Source organism: Aythya fuligula, chromosome 2, assembly GCF_009819795.1.
Source record: "Aythya fuligula isolate bAytFul2 chromosome 2, bAytFul2.pri, whole genome shotgun sequence".
Lineage (NCBI taxonomy): Eukaryota > Metazoa > Chordata > Aves > Anseriformes > Anatidae > Aythya > Aythya fuligula.
The window spans coordinates 108,863,069-108,882,410 of NC_045560.1; the positions used below are offsets into that span (position 1 = coordinate 108,863,069).

General features: G+C 39.9%; 1 protein-coding gene across 1 annotated transcript in view; it reads right to left on the reverse strand.

Moving 5' to 3' along the window:
• Window positions 1-12,520: 12,520 nt before the first annotated feature.
• Window positions 12,521-19,342, reverse strand: part of SMCHD1 (structural maintenance of chromosomes flexible hinge domain containing 1) — an 80,451-nt gene continuing 73,629 nt past the window's right edge. The window contains exons 44-49 of the mRNA XM_032181121.1: window positions 19,177-19,286; window positions 17,787-17,857; window positions 16,345-16,516; window positions 14,454-14,612; window positions 13,612-13,729; window positions 12,521-12,853 (exon numbers count right to left, since the gene is read on the reverse strand). Coding sequence (XP_032037012.1) covers window positions 12,745-12,853; window positions 13,612-13,729; window positions 14,454-14,612; window positions 16,345-16,516; window positions 17,787-17,857; window positions 19,177-19,286 — 739 coding nt within the window. The 3' untranslated portion in view covers window positions 12,521-12,744. The remainder of the gene's footprint in view (window positions 12,854-13,611; window positions 13,730-14,453; window positions 14,613-16,344; window positions 16,517-17,786; window positions 17,858-19,176; window positions 19,287-19,342) is intronic.

Below are 19,342 nucleotides of genomic sequence, written 5' to 3' on the forward strand. Positions count from 1 at the left end.
AGTCTTGGCAACAAAGCTAACCAGCAAACTCTTTGACCCCAAATTCCTCTATTCCGATAATGTTATCATGCATTTGACACGGGGTCACTGTTACTCACTTACATAAAGGAAACTTTCAGGAGAGAAACTGGGTAACACTTATTCATGAGAAATCCAGTTTAAAATGATAAAGTGGACTCATATAGGTCATAAATATCCTTTGTTTTACAGCTATGCTAGTTTTCTTAGGGCAAGAGGATCTAAATTTTCTTTTTGAAAAACTTCTGACAGACTACTTAAAAACATGATTTTGCTATTGAGAAGATCCATCTGAGAAAGCAAAAAAAAAAAAAAAGTGTTAAAAAAATACTATTTTGTTCAATACCATGAAGCATGAATGAGGTTTGAATTGCCTTAGTAGCATCCCCTCGTGGAAGCTGGAACAAAACCAAATCTGAATAAATTGTGCTAATTCCAGATAATTCTATTTGCCAGCAGTCTAACAAAAGCATCCATGTTCTGCTCTTTCTCCGAACCTGGCAGAGACCCCTCCAGACCCTCTGAGAATGCAAGAGTTCATAAGTTCACTTGCTATTTGCACTTCAACACATTTTGTTGAAATAATGTTTCCAATCCTTCCTTACAGCAGAAGTCACACATATCACCATTGAAAGATAAGAGTAGACAGAGCACAACTTCAGAAAATAAAAGTTCAACATTAACTTTTAAAATGTACTTGTGGGGTTTAAGAATCAGCGCATCAATATTTAATGAGTAACTCTTCTCCAGAATACCTGACTTTCTGTTTGTAAGGTACGTGAAGTATATCTGCTTATATCTGTAGTTCTCCTTTTCCAAGCCCACTGAATGTTTCTTAGAAATTACTGCTTACACTTCTGAAATATTAACATAAAAATGACTCAGGCTTGTAGAGCCTAGAATACACGTTCTCACACCGTGATTCAGGGAAGAGCAATTGGATAGCTGAGGATTAGAAGGCTCTGGCTCTGAGTCACACACACACACGAAAGGAAGATACGAAATTTGAAGAATCGGAGTGTTTGGCTTCCCACAAGAAAATGACTTCTTGTACCTCCAAACCATGGTTTAAAATTGATACTTCCCCTGTGACCATTTGGTGACTCAGGAAAGTTGCGTGATCATAAATGAAGAAAAGTGGCCCATGAAGTCTTCTGGGATGTTATTCAGCCTGAATAATTTGAAAATCCACTGCACAGAGGTGTTGCAATGTATAATCTCCAGAATCCTCAGTCCAAGCCTATCTGTAAGTGTGGAAGCAGAACTAGGCTGTTAGGAGTCTCACTGACAGGGTAGTTCATAGACTTACCACAGCAATTCTGTGTAATGTTAATAGATGTGACCTTCTCTCAGTCCAGTATTAACATTATTTCTTGCATACATATGAGGGTTTCGATTTGTAGGAACTCCAGCAGTTTCTGCTTTTCTGCTTGTCTTCTCTGTGCGTTCATCTATTTCTAGAAAAAATGGAGCTGGGACTTTTGAGGATACTCGAAGTCATCTGTTGGTAGCCTCCATGGTTAGCTCATCTGTAACCCCAAGCCACCTGGATCTTGGAAATGCATCTTGCAACCAGCACTGAACAGAGGCCTAACAATGTCATGTCTCCTTTTGGGATATGTGGAACTTCAAACCCAATTTTCAAAGCTACAGGTATCTTCCTTAAGCCTTCTCCATCGCTTACACACCCTTCCCCACTCCTGGCACACACTCCTCCATTCAAAGTCCTCTGAAGGCTCTTGTTTATGTTTGAAATATCTGAGCACATGTGGGACACACAGTTTGGTAGAGGAGACTCCAGCGATGTCACAAGTTTATGCTCAAACACACAGGTGATAGTTAAGTGGAAAAAGTAAAAACTATATAGGCTTTGTGTAGTGTCAGACAAGTATACACTTTTTCCAGCACTGCCACTGGCCTCACAGCATTTGCAGAGTAGGAGGACGAGAAAGGTCAAATCTCATGCAGGTTGGATGCTCTGATGATGACTCTCAGGCAGGGTCAATTCTGTAGCTAGATAAAATCTCTCTCCAGAGCCCAACTGGATAAGTCACAGTCTTGGCCTGACCACCCACTTTTAGAGGGACTTTTTTTCTTTCAAGCTGTGCATGACAATAAACTGCCTTTGGCATCTGGAAGGCTCTCCTCTCAGAATATAATTACAAACTTCAAAATGGTGGTTAAAATGTCAATAAAGGACATGATTAGTTGCAAGTTTCCACATGTCTGTGTAACAACACTCCAACAGCAACTCACCACTGTTTAGTAGCTGATCTAACCCATCCCCATTTTTACCATACCCTTACAGCAGCTGGGCTCAACCAGCCCTGCTGTATACCTTCAAGCCAATTCAGGGGTGGATGGTGGTGGATGACAGAAGATAAGAAAGTTGCTGTGCTGAAGACAGCTCTCTGCAGTTAATCTATCTGTCAAAACTACCTTTTGCCACAAAAGCAGGCTCAATTTCAGCGTATGTGGCTTCTTGCATGTCTACCAGTCCTGATTATGCTTCCACTTCAGCAACTGTGCTTTGATTTCCCTCACTGAACTGTTAAAAATTGCTAAAATTACTCTCCTGCTTGCTTCTGCTAAAAGTCCCTAACAACACAAGGACTTCTAACCATCCCTTCTCGCTATTCACAGGACACCCTCTGCACTAGAATTGCCCCGGGACTCTGCTGAAGAAAAGAAGCTCTTGAGCAACTTGCAGAATCGCCTCTTCCATTGTTTCTGAAGAATTCTTTTCACTGCATTCCTCGGGCTGTCAGGAATTGCACAACCAGCTCTTCCAGCTCGAGCAGAGCTGAACCTGCGATCTGTATCTTCCGACAGAACAGTCATTAAACTTAGGTCGTTTCTATGCACACGTACACGTGTGCTAAAAGATCCTTAAAGATCCTTAGAGTTAGGAAAACTCGAAAGTCTTGAAAGTAAGACAAAGTGGGAACACACCAATGCACCTTGCCTGTTTATTATGGCTTTAATTCCATACTAATTTTATGCTATATTGTCATTTCATTTCTCTAATGTATTTTGAAACCAGTTATAAGAATGCAACGAAAGCAGGAGCTATATGTAATACAAAATATTTGTTTTCACTACCCCCCTTCAGCTGCATCATGGAGAAAGCTAAGGTCTGGAGCTTTTTGAGATCATTGCCATTAAACTAAGTAGCAGTGACTTTTAATTCAATAAACCATTTTTTTTTTTAATTCAGCAACTTTTAAACCTACCGGGTTCTTGTGAAAAAATGCTGAATGAGAGGTTCCCACAGTCGTTCCAAACATGTAGGTCAATTGGGGGAAAAATTAATTTTCCTGTTCTCAAAATCAGGCTTGAATGCAACAATTTGTGTATTTCTTGCATGACAGGGTCTAGTTGGTTTGCCAGAGTTATACGATGCGGGATAAAAAATGAGTGAATAACAGGAAAGTAGGGCCAACTAAATGTCCTCCACACAACTAGTATGTAACATTCCTTTGCTAAAAATTGTTAGCATTATATATAGTTTAGGCAAAATTCTTGGACTGTGTTATTAGATGTAAAAAGTAAAAAAATAACCTTACATGATTTGTTCTTGTGTACAACTTTATCAAACTATTAGTGTGTGTTCAAAGATGGTGAAAGGTCTGTGGGGGGAAGATGTATGAGGAGCAGCTGAGGCCCCTTGGTTTGCTCAGCCCCGAGCAGAGCAGGCTGAGGGGAGGCCTCATGGCGGCCTGCAGGTCCCTCACGAGGGGAGCGGAGGGGCAGGCGCTGAGCTCTGCTCTCTGGGGACAGCGACAGGACCCGAGGGAACGGCATGGAGCTGGGACAGGGGAGGGTCAGGCTGGGGGTTAGGGAAAGGGTCTGCACCCAGAGGGGGCTTGGGCACTGGGACAGGCTCCCCAGGGCAGTGGTCAGGGCAACGAGCCCACAGAGTTCAAGAAGTGTTTGGACAACGTTCTCAGACATCTAGGGTGATTTTTGGGTGGTCCAATGTGGAGCCAGGAGTTGGACTCGATGATCCTTGTGGGTCCCTTCCAGCTCGGGATATTCTGTGATTCTAATATTGTGTAAGTCAGGAAAAGAAATAGCTCTGATGTAGTAAAATATTTAAAATTTTTACAAATAGAAGGAAGATCTATTCTTTATGGCCCATTTATGTTGCAAATGACTTTCATGTTTGGTTGTGTGCTTAAACACGGCCTAGATATCGTACTCATAAACAGCTAGCCACTAGCATAGCTTAAAATAATTATACACAAAGTAATAAGTGAGGGTTTCTTTGGAGCCCATGCAGTCCATTAAAAAATGTTGAGAATTGAAGAACCAACACATTAAACATACAGTAAAAATTGTGGACTTATATTTTTGTGCAAATAGAAGGTGCTTACTGTTTTTCAGTAACAACTGAAAATTTGCCCTAGCTTTATATATGGCTTGGTTTAAGATAAAATCTCCTTCAATTAGTGTACGCGCACACGTATCTGTAAGTTTTGTTTGCTCAAACTGAGGCTGCTCCTATTAGAAATATTTCATTGCGGAGGAAACATGCTGCATGGATGGAAATAGAGGGGCCGTGCAGTTCAAGTACATCCAGTCAACAGAACAGCTCTGCTGCAAGTCTGCATCTCTGTAGGGGTAGTGGGTGTGGGAGAGCCTCTTTATGGAAATATCATATAATGGAGTAACTGTATGTATACATATATATAAATCTTTGTGTATGCACATATGCAAGTGCATGCTTTTTATGAAGGAGAAATGATCACTGTTGCAGAAGCCTGGGGAGATGATCTGGTGTGACAGGAATGTCAAAATCACTGGATACACCCTCTCCAGCAACAGGCAGAAAGGGAGGCTAAGAGTTACTTCATGCTGAAAGACAGCGTTACTGCTACCATCAGTAAAATGCCTGTGATTCCTAGAGGATAAGCAAACTGACTTTGAAAAAAAGAAAACACTATAATTAATTTGGGCTTCTATACTGGATTGCATCCTGGCAGGTGAAGACTAATTGACTGAAGATCTGTTCAGTAGTAGTTGCCTTGGTGAAAATAATTAGTTGCTGTGCTAACGACAAGCAATCTCACACAGCTTTTTTTTTTTTTTTTTTTTTTTTTTTTTTTTAATATGAAAATAATGGAGCAAACTCATTAGGAGAAAATGATGATAAAAATGCAAACAGCATTTTAATGACAGTTCCTTACCAATGCTTTATTAAATACCCATACAATGACACCAGCACAACCTCAAACAAATACTGTTATCCTGAGTACTACAAATACTATGTTCATATATGTTTGATTAGGGACCCCTGTTTGACTGCCCAGGAAAACAGATGAAAAAGGCCTTTAAAAACAATGACAAGTCCTTTGTTGCTATCATATGGAAAAAAGTAAGCAAAAGAAAAGTACGCTCAAGGAGTCAGAAAATACAGAGAGCTGTGATGAAGAAGGATGAAGATATTGAACATATCTCCTAAAAAAAAAAAAAAAAAAAAAAAAAAAAAAACAGATTGCTAGGATTGGAAGATAGAAGGGTGGTACGGGTGGTGAGGTGCTGGCACAGGCTGCCCAGAGAAGCTGTGGGTGCCCCATCCCTGGAGGTGTTGAAGGCCAGGCTGGATGGGGCTTTGAGCAACCTGGTCTGGTGGGAGGTGTCCCTGCCCATGGCAGGGGGCTGGAACTGGGTGATCCTTGAGGTCCCTTCCAACCCAAGCCACTCTGATTCTATGATTAAGAACAACAACGAGGAGAATGGAGAGTCTGAAACAAAAGGACTCCTGGAATGGTATAGAATTTGCCTGAACACTAAGTATTAATTTGTAATGAACATTCAGAGATACGAGCAGTGTCACAGAAGATAGAGCTTTTTGATTTCTGTACCTGTACCTGTATCTGAATACACACAACTTAATGAGCTAGACCTGCTTTGACTGCCCACACCTGGAGTTGTGCTTCATTCACCAAGAAGGATAAATGAGTCTTTTTTTTTTTTTTTTCCCCAACCAAATTACTGGACACCAGATATTTAGAACCACACAGCAAAAGGGATGGAGGAATAACTGCAAAATGCAGCTATAGTCACTGCATCTCTGAAAAACAAAACAAAACAAAACAACACTACGGCAAGCAACTTCTTTGGTCAGGAGTTGGCAGGGCTGATAGATAGGGCTTTAAACTAGAGTCGAAGGGGGAAGGGGCTAAAACCAGGCGCGCTGGTGAAGACCTAAGGGATGGTACGCTAGAATCAGAGGGGCTGTGTGCCAGTGAGGTCCTTCGGTCAGATCCACAAGGTGCTGAGTGTAAGGAGACGCACCTGAAGTGCTTCTACACGAACGCACGCAGTATGAGGAATAAAATGGATGAGCTAGAAGTCCTGGCCCAGTCCCGCAACTACGACATCATCGGCATAAGCGAAACCTGGTGGGATGAGTCCTGTGACTGGGGTGTTGCGATAGATGGTTACAGGCTCTTCAGGAGGGACAGGCAGGGTAGGCGAGGTGGTGGGGTGGCGATGTATGTGAAGCAGGGGCTGGACTGTGTGGAACTTCAGGTCGGCGATGGCAAAGTTGAGAGCCTCTGGGTAAGGATCAAGGGACGAACGAATAAAGGGGATGTCGTTGTGGGAGTCTATTACAGACCGCCTGGCCAGGACGATAGCGCCGATAAATTATTCTTTACAGAACTAAGAGAGGCCTTGAGATTAACTCCCCTTGTCCTTATGGGGGACTTCAACTTGCCGGACGTTAACTGGGAGTGCCACATGGCTGACACGAGCAAGTCCAGGAGGTTCATGAAGCACCTAGATGATAACTTCTTGGTGCAGGTGCTAACGGAGCCAATTAGGAAAGGTGCCTTCCTAGACCTGTTGCTAGAAAACAGAGAGGGTCTGGTGGGAGATGTGGTGATTGGTGGCCGCCTTGGTCATAGCGACCATGAAGTGGTTGAGTTCAAAATTTATGGTGACAGAAGGAAAAGTGCCACCAAAACCTCATCCCTAGATATGGGGAAAGCGGACTTCAGGCTGCTCAGGGAACTAGTCAGCAAGGTCCCCTGGGAAACTGCTCTTGAAGGCCTCGATGTCCACCAGTGCTGGTCATTCTTTAAGCAATGCCTCCTAGAAGCACAAGATCAGGCAATTCCTAAATATCGCAAGTCAGGCAGGCGGGGCAGGAGGCCGGCGTGGCTGACCAGGAATGTTCTAATGGAGATTAGGCGGAAACAGAGAGTGTTTCGCTACTGGAAGGAGGGCCAGGTGTCATGGAAAGAATACAGGGATGCTGTTCGTGTTTGTAGGGAGAAAGTTCGAGTGGCCAAAGCACACCTAGAGTTGAAGCTGGCTGTGTCTGTGAGAGAAAATAAAAAGGGTTTTTTTAGATATGTGAACAGAAAAAGGAGAACTAAAGAATACATAGGGCCGCTCCTTGATAGGGAAGGTCTCCTCACAGACAATGACATAGGCAAAGCAGAGACGCTTAACGCCTTCTTTGCCTCTGTCTTCAATGCCGATGATGGGCTTCGGGACCCAGGGTGCCCTGAGCTGGAGGACCGGGACGGTGGGGATGACAAACTCCCAACCGACCCTGAACGTGTGCGGGATTTGCTACTCCACCTGGATCCCTACAAGTCCATGGGTCCGGATGGGATTCATCCCCGGGTGCTGAAAGAGCTGGCGGATGTCATTGTGGAACCTCTATCAATTATTTTTCAACGATCCTGGGAATTTGGAGAGGTCCCAGTAGACTGGAAGCTGGCAAATGTTGTGCCGATTTTCAAGAAGGGTCAGAAAGAAGACCCTAGCAATTACAGGCCTGTCAGTCTCACGTCAGTGCCTGGTAAAATCATGGAGAAGTTGGTTCTCAAACTTATTGAGTGAGGCGCACCTGGGGGACAAAGCAGTCATTGGTCCCAGCCAGCATGGGTTTGTGAAGGGTAGGTCCTGCCTAACTAACCTGATTTCCTTTTATGATAAGATCACCCGTATGGTGGACCAAGGGAAACCAGCTGATGTGATTTTTTTGGACTTCAGCAAGGCTTTCGATACGGTTTCCCATAGGATCCTACTGGACAAAATGTCCACCATACAGCTAAATAAAAACATCATACGATGGGTGAGCAATTGGCTAACGGGCAGGGCCCAAAGGGTTATGGTAAATGGGGCTGCGTCAGGCTGGCGGGCGGTCACCAGTGGGGTCCCTCAAGGCTCCATTTTAGGGCCGGTACTTTTCAATATTTTTATAAATGATCTGGATGTAGGAATAGAGGGTATTTTGAGCAAGTTTGCTGATGACACCAAACTTGGAGGAGTTGTGGACTCGAATGAGGGTGTAAAGGCCTTGCAGAGGGATCTGGATAGGTTGGAGAGCTGGGCGATCACCAACCGCATGAAGTTCAATAAGAGCAAGTGCCAGGTCCTGCACCTGGGACGGGGAAACCCTGGCTGCACGTACAGACTGGGCGATGAGATGCTGGAGAGCAGCCTAGAAGAGAGGGATCTGGGGGTCGTGGTAGACAGCAAGTTGAATATGAGCCAGCAGTGTGCCCTGGCAGCCAGGAGGGCCAACCATGTCCTGGGGTGCATCAAGCACGGCATTGCTGGTCAATCGAGGGAAGTGATTGTCTCGCTCTACTCTGCGCTGGTGCGGCCTCACTTCAAGTACTGCATGAAGTTCTGGGCACCACAGCATAAAAAGGACATGAAACTGTTGGAGAGTGTCCAGAGGAGGGCTACGAAGATGGTGAAAGGCCTGGAGGGGAAGACGTACGAAGAACAGCTGAGGTCACTGGGCCTGTTCAGCCTGGAGAAGAGGAGGCTGAGGGGAGACCTCATCACAGTCTACAACTTCCTCATAAGGGGGTGTCGAGAGGCAGGAGACCTTTTCTCCATTAACACCAGTGACAGGACCCGCGGGAACGGGGTTAAGCTGAGGCAGGGGAAATTTAGGCTTGACATCAGGAGGGGGTTCTTCACAGAGAGGGTGGTTGCACACTGGAACAGGCTCCCCAGGGAAGTGGTCACTGCACCAAGCCTGTCTGAATTTAAGAAGAGATTGGACTGTGCACTTAGTCACATGGTCTGAACTTTTGGGTAGACCTGTGCGGTGTCAAGAGTTGGACTTGATGATCCTTAAGGGTCCCTTCCAACTCAGGATATTCTATGATTCTATGATTCTATGATTCTTTTCCCATTGTAATTGAAAGTTTTGACCCTTCATCAATGGTGACTTCAAATCTCTTGACCAGCTCAGTTGAAATGGAGCTCAGAAGAATAGCAGTATAAACATACCTCAGTAACATGCTTTAACTTGTGGTTAAACCTGAAGCGGTCAGGCCCTGATGAACTCTGTAACTCCCTTCCAGCAGAGCTATTATATTCTTCCCTCCTCCATGGCTGCTCTTGCCCTGATGTGGAGCCCTAGCTGATGATGGGACTCGAAGAGGCCCTGAATGAGGCAGAAGGAAGTCACAAATGGCAGTTGCATGAGGCTACAAAAGAACTGGAGGAGGTGATGCTGGAAAAGTAGCATTGTGGAGCCAGGGCCATGGTGGGACTGGGACACCATAACTGTGTCGTTTGGGAAGGACGGACTTGTCCCTGACCAACATTGCTGGGTTAGAGCAATGTTTCCTCACCCAACTGATGTAGGCAGCCTCTGAAACCCTGCTTGCGAGAGGAGGTAAAGCAAAGGGCACACAAGAAACACAAGCCTACGGGAAGCGGAGCTTAAGCAGTGAGTCAAGCTATGGTCCTTTTGGTGGGGGCGGAGGGCAGGGAAAGAAATGAAGCCTTGCCATTGATGCCTTCACCTCTACTGAAGGTAGGGAAACTGGGAAGAAGGCAAGTGTGTTTGCTGACAGAAGCCCAAGAACAAGACTCCCAGTAGGTTGACATACTTGTGCCAGAGCTTCCCTATCCTACAGGAAAACCCATCAGCAGCTTGCATTGCAGAGGTGTAGTTCCCCATCTCTCCTGGTTGAAGTTTTGTGCTCAAACTTCCACCTTCACTGCTGAGCCCCCACATAACAGGGTGATGATGGGCTTGGTAGGGCTGGTGAGCAGTGAAAGCTGAGGCAAGGGCAAGGACTCAGGGCTTTCAGTGGAGGAAATCCTATCTTCTGAGCAGGAAAACTGGTGGGGATGCAGGACCTGCTGTATGGAGCGGGGTCACCTGGCACAGCAACGGGCCTCCTGCTCAGCCCTCTGTCAGGACACAGCAGTAGGCCCCGCGCACCACTGCCCCCACTACCCACGCAGGGGCAGCCCAGCCCTGCTGAGAGGTGGCTCCATCTCCCCGTCCTCGTGAGGCAGGCTGCGGCCCTTCCCCACCCACGGCTGCTTCTGGCGTGACTCAGAAACCACCTCCTCACCCCTCAGCCACTTCCTCTTGTTTCTTGCATGGCTCTCCACCAGTCTCACATGAAATCGAGTAGTACAACATAGGCACCCCAGTAGCTTTTACTCTCTGGTTAGGTCTGCTACAGAGTAAAGAATGGGTAAGGATTGAAGTGACACTTACCTTCAGAGCTTGAAGGCTCTGTCAAGACCAGATCGCTTGTCCTAAACAGCTACGCGAAGCAGTAATGTGTGCTGTAATTAACTTTCAATCATTCTGCTGAAAAACCCTGAAAATTCCCCTGGTGAAATTCACTGAAATCTTTGACAACCGTTACACAACGCCGGAAACCATCCTTAATTTCCTGTTGGCTTCTTCCACCAGGGAGATGCACCAAACTACACCAGTAGTGTACATACTGTTCTGACCATTGAAGCCAAGAGATGAATTTCAAGAGGAAGCATTTCTGATGGAATAGGTATTTAATCTAATCAAATTCAGGATCATCCAGAGGTTGAAGGTTGAGGTGAAGTAGATGCCAGAAGGAAAATAAATGCATTTTAAAAAAGTACTATTTAAAAAAAGGTACTATTATTATTGTTATGGAGTACAGTAGGACATTTTCTTATATGGCTAACACTCCATTATGATTGCCTGTTTCAAGTCTGTAGAGCTGAAAAACAAGAAAAAGGACTGAGGCAGGGATAGCAGAATCTCTGTCTGATGTTATATGCTATCTATTTTAATCCTATAAATCTGTTTTCTTTAAGAACAGCACAATTTGATGTCTAAAATAATTTAGACTATTAAGATATGAGGCTTTGGAGAACCCCTCCTAACCTAGAATGCATTGCACCCATAATTTGAGGAGTTTTATTAGAAATGTCATCCAGATGTGCATCCGTGACCAGCATTATGAAACTTATGACCTGCAGAATGTCATGAGGTCTTTAAATTTAATGCCCCTTTTCAGAAAAAATGTATACTAAGTGCTTATTGCTGGGTGAAATCGGTAGAGAGGATATTAACTTACACTCCAACGCAGAAATTCTTCGAGGCTGGTGTGAATCAACACTTCCACATCCTTAAACAGTACAGTCATTTACATAGTATAAAACTACTACTTGAAGCTATCTCAAGTTTAGCTTTCCAAGTTTTTCAACCAATGGAGCCTATTTTCAGCTACTCAGTCTGAGCTTGACTGAAATTGTATCTTTGAACATGTCTGGTCCTTTTCTACCATGTACATTACTAACACCCTCATGATGCAATTTGAAAACTAGAGGTAACCTTTGACTCCCTCTTTTTTGTGGTCTCATTTACCTGTTGAATACTTTGTCTAGCATTTTAAAACTATTTCTTAAACCATGAAATATTTAAATTTCCTTTAGGCATTTAAGAAAGCCAAACAAAATCATCATTTATTTTTTTTAAACCTGGAGACATCCTTACAAAGTAAAATTCTGTCCAGATATCTACAGTTTCCCCAACATAATTATTTTACCTCCTGTTTCAGCCTATTTCCAACTCTTAAAATATATGCACAGTTCAGCTGTAATTTTTTTCCCCTTTTGATATTCCCTACTTAAATCCTGATGCCATAGTTACAATTACAGTATAATTATGGATAAATTTTTATCTGCTTAGCAGGAAGGCTATTTTATGAGGGTTGTTGGAATGCAGATGTTAAGAAGAGTTTAGCACTGGACAATAATACGTTTCATTTGTACCCATGCAATGTCTTCCTTTGCCACTCTCCCACTCCACAGAATAGCCTCCTAGTAAACCTGTTACACTTTTCATACTCACTACTTTGTTTTCTGCATTAAGGAGAAACTTCTGAAGGAAACATAAATTCCCATGCCAACACTTTGGACATAGCCTTAGATATTGACTTCTTGTTAACTGTCTGAAACCTCCACAAATAGTTCTGGTTAAATTTCAATACTTCTTTAGCCCTCTCTTTATTGATACTACAATGCCTTGACAGTTCACCAGTTAAAAAGAGTAACCCAGAAATTTCTCTTCCCCAAGACACCTGAAATTCTCATTTTTTAAACAGTCTATTGGCTTAATTAATGCAATCGGTTATACTGGCAGTGTTTCGTATTGCAGCAGTTTTATTGAAAAGTTTGATTTTTTTTCATAAATAAAAAAGGATATATTTAAACTTTTTTTTCTCACACATGAACATAAAAACTCTGAAAGCTTTTAGAAATGAAAATTAACTATACAAAAATTAGGCTATCAATGTTAAATACTTAAATTTTTGTTCCTACTAACTGAAATACATTTATATCTTCTATCAGTATAAAAATCTTCATAACGGGTAATACAACATGAGTTATTTCCTTTAACTGAAGTTATTCACATTTTCAATACATTTATTTCCAGCAAATTTCATCAGTCTATGCCTTTCTCTTTCGTGGAGTTCCATTAAGTTCTGAAGAGGATAGTTGCAGAAGTTGTTGCTGCTGCTGCTGCTTCTTTGTGGGAGAAGAAATCCATTCTTCTGAGCTTAAAAAAAGTCACAAAAGCTTATAAACATTTGATTTTAAATATTTATCTCCTATAACTGAATGCAAATACACAGAGCTCCAGCCAGTATTAATATCATAAACCTTATTTTTATGTACAGCTTCTTATTCTCATAATTGTTTAGTTAAAACAGGAATAGCATCAGGTTAAATATCAGATAATTCAAATACGTAATCACTTAAGTTCTGTATGTGGGTAAAAAAATAACAGATATACAAGTAAAAGGATAATTATGTTACATACCTTACCAGTTATCCCAGACAGTTAGCTAGAAAAAGCTACATAAGAACAATCTTTCTGTTCATCTGCCCAGTATTTGACATGGAATCTTGAAAGAGTTTAAAGACCTAGCCATCTTGAATATTTCTAGGGTATAAGAGCTGAAAATACCAGAAAATTGTGGGAACATGTGAATGCATAAAGATGCTAATCAATCACTTCATAAAGGGAAACAATTAGAATTAGTGTGCAAATCTTTAAAACGAGTGGAAACAACAAAATAAACCTTTACAGGAAATAAAAATTCCTCTGGAAGTCAGACGGGCAAACTCTAATCACTGTTGGTTATTGCACACAAATATTAAAACACACAAACAAACAAACAAACAAACAAAACTCCCATGCAAAAAAAACAAACAAACAAACAAACAAAAAACTCCCACCACCAACAAAACCAAACATTTTTCCTTTGAATTCTGACTATGGGAAAGTAATGACTACATTTGAAATAGACTTACCTATACAATTTTTTTACCGTTTCTCTTCGCATTCTTTTGGGAGGGATGGGGGTGTCAGATGCGTCTAGCATTATAGACTGAAGTAACGATTCAGTGACTTTATCTGATGGAGTCATACCTATTAAAAAAATTGCAGGTAAGAACAAATTAAAAAAAAAAAAATAATCCTATTGGTTATAAATGGGACCCGTAACAGTAGTGTTAAACTTTCCAAATAATGCTTTAGACATGTCATACATTTTATAGTTACCTTATACTTGAAACTGAGTTCAAAGATGAAAAGGAAAAAAATCTTTTTGCTTTAAATAAAGTTATCACCGGGTAAATGTTGATTTTTGAAATGTATTTTGAAGCATCACAGATTACTTAGTATTGACATAAAAAACATTTCTAACTATGAAATACTATCTTTGCAGAATTAGGGGTGTTTCTTTTTATAGTGCAATGTTTTGATTGTGTTTCCTTAGCAAAAGCAATTCATCTCTTTGCCTACGCAGTCACTTCAAAAAAAATTTCAATGTTCTCTACCACTGGGCAAGCCGGACCAATACAGTTATATAATCTCACATTGGTGAGATCATAGTGTCTTGTGAACATGAGACTAACTGATCATATTTTTATTATTTGAGCACATTACAGGGCAGTGCTGTAACAAAACAAAAAGAGTTTTTATATTCTTTACTGAAAATGAGATCTCTCTAAGCTTTTAGGTAATTTTAATGATTTTCCTTCATAGGTTGAAGTTGTTAGCTTGCAAGTATGGAATACATCTGGATGTAGTTAACAGTTCTCCTCCTTTAGGACACCAATTGGTCTTAGCACAATGTACTACATTAACATACCCAATTTTTGTTCTATAAGCATGAGATTCTTTTCTTGTTCGGCAAGTTCCTGTTTTTTCTTTTGCATTTCTGGAGTGTTAAGTGACCGTAAGTGTAAATCAAGGTCCTTATTCACACTATCAAGTTTCACCACAGCTGCACGGTATTGCTGAAGAAGATCTAATGGAATAATAAAAACAATAAAACACAAAACAGTAAGTATGTGGTCCTTTAGAGGTAGAAGGCTACACCAAGTATGATCTAGACAAAGTATAAGATTCAGTATAAAATTCACAACAAAAAATCTTCCAAAAGCACTATTTAAAATACCACCAAAACTTACAGTAGACCAGTGTCTGTTCTTAAAATGACTGTAAAGGGAGGCTGAAAAAAATCAGACAGTATTATCATTTTTTCTTTTCATTCTGAACAGGCATTTAGATCCCAGTAATGTACCAGCGAACTCTGAGAAACACTTCTTTACACAGCATGTTGCTTGTGTGCTCCAAACTGAACTCTCTACCTTTGATGCCATTAAGTGTGCTTGTTCTGCTTTGAGCGCTACAAAGCTGAAGCTTGTATTACTGACTTGAATTGTAGTCCACCTTGTGGAACAAGAGGAAATAGTTTTCTGAGTTTCATTTGTCACACCTACAGTCATTTAAAAAAGGCAACAGCAGGAGACTCATGTAAACAAGTGTACTTTGCTGACAAACTTTGTTACTCTTGTTAAGGTAACTGACAAAGACTTTTTCTTTGTCCAGACACTGAAGTATGCCAAGTAATAAGGAAACATTTCAAGCATGTTAGCATAGACTCATTCATTTTACTTTGTTGTGAGTATGAGGTAGCTTGCAGAAAGCTTAACTGAACAGTAAGTTATTTTTATTTGCCACGGGATGAAAGCATTCACAGTTACTGCAGAATGACAATGGGCACTGTAAATTTTAGTACAGTTTATTTCAGAAGTACCCTGTCAGTGTCATCACAGTTTAAGTAACTACTTTCCTTTTATGCTACAAACATAGGAGGGCAATTCACAACTTATGTCAAGGCTGCGATCCAGCTCAAAGTAAATATTATATAATATAATAATACAGAATTCCTTCATATAGATTTCTTTCCTTTATTCACCATTATTTTCATTTAAATGCCTCGTAACTATCCAAGTGAAATTAAAACATAACCTTTACTTCTACCATAACTGTTCCTGTACTAAACTATAAAAAATTCCAGTTTAATTCACATTTGGTAATAATTGAGTTTGACAACTGAAAATGTGTTCCCAGGGAAATATGAAATGTGCTAAAATCAGCATGCTTTAATCTGTAGCTGAAATGCTTAATATGTTATTCCTAGATGCAATATATTTTTACTGAAAGGGCAAGGAAGGATCTTTTAAGCCTTTTTTTTCTCCCTTAAATGGTCAATGTTGAGTAGTTTGCTCATATATAAGACTAATCCAATAGGAACACATGTCCTCTCTACCTTCCACCCACCCCTCCACTCTATATCGCACGTTTCTAGGAATACTGTCGTGGAAAAATTTTGTGTCCTTCCTTTTGAAAATTAATTATTTAGGACAATCCTAATTTGTGAATAAGACTTCTCAATGTTTTATAAATCAGTCAGGTTGCTGTCAGAAGCTGCTGTCTTTTAACTTCATTTATAACTTTTGACTTTTGATTTTTTGATTTATGACTTTTTAAAAATACTGCTTTTACTTTCAGGAAATGTAATAGCTCTAGCTTTTAAGAAAAGGGAAATTCATAAATAGGACACCGTAAAAGTCAAACTTCCCAAAATAACGTTATGTTAAAGTTTTCCTTTTTATGTTACATAAAGGAATAACAAACATAGTCAAGCAATATAATTTCAGAAGTTCTTTATTTACATGATTTCATTAACCCACCTATCTGTCCGGAGAATGTAGAGTAAAGTTTTGGCATGGGTGCTCCAAATACCATTCCTCTGAGTTTATCCATTGGAGGGGCTTTATTCTGAAGGCCTCCAAATTTTCCATTGCTGCGAATTCTGTCTCCTTCCCTGGTCAGCAAAGTAGGGCAATGTGTAATTTTTACAACCTACACAGGTACGAAAAGTGATACTAAATTAGTAAATTAATGGAAAATTAAGTTTTTGGGAATGCTATTGTGATGCTTTGCATCTTACAACTACAAAGCAGTTAGTTCTTAATAAGGCCATTTTATGAAATCCTATTTCTTAACTTTTGCTTTCAAGTAATACAATAAATATATTTGTGCCACTGCAAAAGATGAAAAATGAATGAAAAAATGATGAAAATGAGGAAAACTATTTTGTTTTTTGCCTTTTTTGTTGTACCCTCAGATTTTACGAGAACTCAAGAGCAAAATTTAGTTCTGTACTGGAAGAAAGCTGATTATCATCATATACTGTAAAGTAATGGCAATACATATTAGTGTTGGTAAAAAAAAAAAGTCAGCACTTTTTTTTTTTTTTTTTAAATGCGTGACATTCAAAGCATCTGAAATTTAAGGGATTTACTTCTGATAGCATGTTCAATAAAAGTTTATATATATTATCTGCGATGGGTGAGGGTGACTGAAACAAATGGGGTGACAACAAGACCAAATTAAATGACCCAGACCTCATTTTGAGAAATGACTGCATATACAAACTCCTTTTCTTATTACAAAAGGTTTAAATCACTGTTCTCACAGTGTAATTTCTTACACTTCTGAAGAAGGGAAAAAAGAAAGATTATCCATCCCCAAAAGCTTACTGGTTTGATCAGTACAGTTCTAAATCCTTATGCTCAATCAGAATTCAGTTGTGACAACCTTATGAGCTGTAACAGAAGAGCCCAATGTTAGGACTACCTCAGACATTCTTATCTGGTGAAATTTGTCCCATTAAACCGAAATAAAATGGCTCAGAAAAAGGTCTACTAAGTTTCACATCAAGATCTTGGTCATTTTAGTGGGTTTGAAACTTTGTAAGTCACGATCTCACAGCCATCATAATGCACAGACGTGTTTCATTACACATTCAGGGACTGGGAAAGTCCAGGAAAACTTACATTTAACACTAAGAGCAAAACTCCAAATGTTTGTCTCTAAAAACATGGTTCCATGCTTCATGTCAGCATTCACAAAATGGAAATTTTTAAATGGAAGTAATTTTGTCAGTGCCAATAGAGAAAGATTCCATTCACTGTTGGGCATCATAATTGACTTATGGATAATAAGCACACTTATAACTGAAGTGTCATTAAACTTAGCAAGTAACCACTCAGTGTTTATTGTGTATTGAATATGTAGCCATGTAATATGTTTGTTTAAAAAAAAAGTATCAAGAATAACTGAAGCATACCTCTTTTCTGTAATGGTTTGCAGCATCCAAGTTATCTATAATGATGGTGTCACCCAAGAGCATCCCAAACACTGGAAAACAGTTTTTTGAGATGTGAAATTTCTCTAAAACAAAATAACTTAAGTTTTGAAAAATTAATTCTGCGGCATCATTTGAGCAACCTGGTCTAGTGGTAGGTTATACCTGCTCATGGCAGAGGAGTTGGAATTAGATGACCTTTAAGGTCTCTTCCAACCCAAACCATTCTGTGATTATTATAGCTTTTCAGGTAAGTGCAAGAAAAGTAACATATGCATTAACTTTTATATTATCTCAGAATAAAATTTCATTGAAAATATGCAACCTTTTGTTTTCAGTAAATAATTCATAAAATAACTTAGTATGTTTAATTGCCTTATGGCATAATTGACTGTATTTTCCACCACAACACTCTCTTGATATCTATTATTTACATTTATAAGGACATAGATAATAAAATCCCAAGTTTTAGGAAATGACATAAATGATAACATTTTTAGTCCTCCTTAAATGGAGTTCTTGGTTTCTTAATATTCACTGGATTATTAAGAAAAAAACATTAACAGGTTGATCCAACTGATCTGATCTTAAGACTTTCTGCTAATAAAAGACCGTTCTATACAAAATTTAATTTGATATAGCCTTGGGTGAGATATGTCAAGCTACGTGGTTTCTAAATTTCTCCAGAAAAGTAATAGCTTATCTGCTAACGCAGGACACAAAGAAGAATTTATAAGTAAACTCTCTGGCAGCATCTAATGTCCTGAAAATTAACTTTTTTTTTGATATACATATTTTAAATTAACAATAGACAGGAATATTTTCATACTGGGAAGCTGTGACGTAAAACAGAAAACTTACTGAACTAATTACAGATTACAACTCTTGATATAAAGGGGTAGACCTACTTAATATAAGCAAAGGAGTGTAGGGTAGGTACTGCTATGTTGTTAGAAAGAGCAGAGGGATGCTGGATCCCTAAACTGAAATCTACATAAAATCTGAAAGCTTATTCTCACTCTAAATATTTAAGCACAACAAAAAGTCAGTTACAGTTTGGTCTGAGTGTATATTACAAATCTATGCATTATACATTCTTGAGAGGAGTAAGACCGGAAAAAAAAAAAAAAAAAGTCTAAAAAAAAGGTCATTTCCGTAATAAGTGTTTTTTCTATAAAACTAATATGGTGGTCAGCTTCTGCTTGCACTCACTTGGGAATTAGAAAGGGCTGCAGTAATTATACAGTGGTCACTACTGGTATTTGCAAATGTCTTAATGAAAATTACCGAGTGAGTTTTGATTTGTGATTTTTCTCTATCTCATCTATTAAAAAAGAAAACAATTACTAACAGTTTCTTTAATATCATTTACCTGTTTGACAGTGCTCTACATTATCTGGAAACGTTAACAGATCTCTGGCAAATACAGGATTTCCAACAGGTTTGAAGCAGATTTTTCCATTTCTTAAGTGAGGTAAAGGCCTAGTTAAAGAGCGATGGAGGAGAACATAAATAAATAAATTGTCCTTATTTCATTA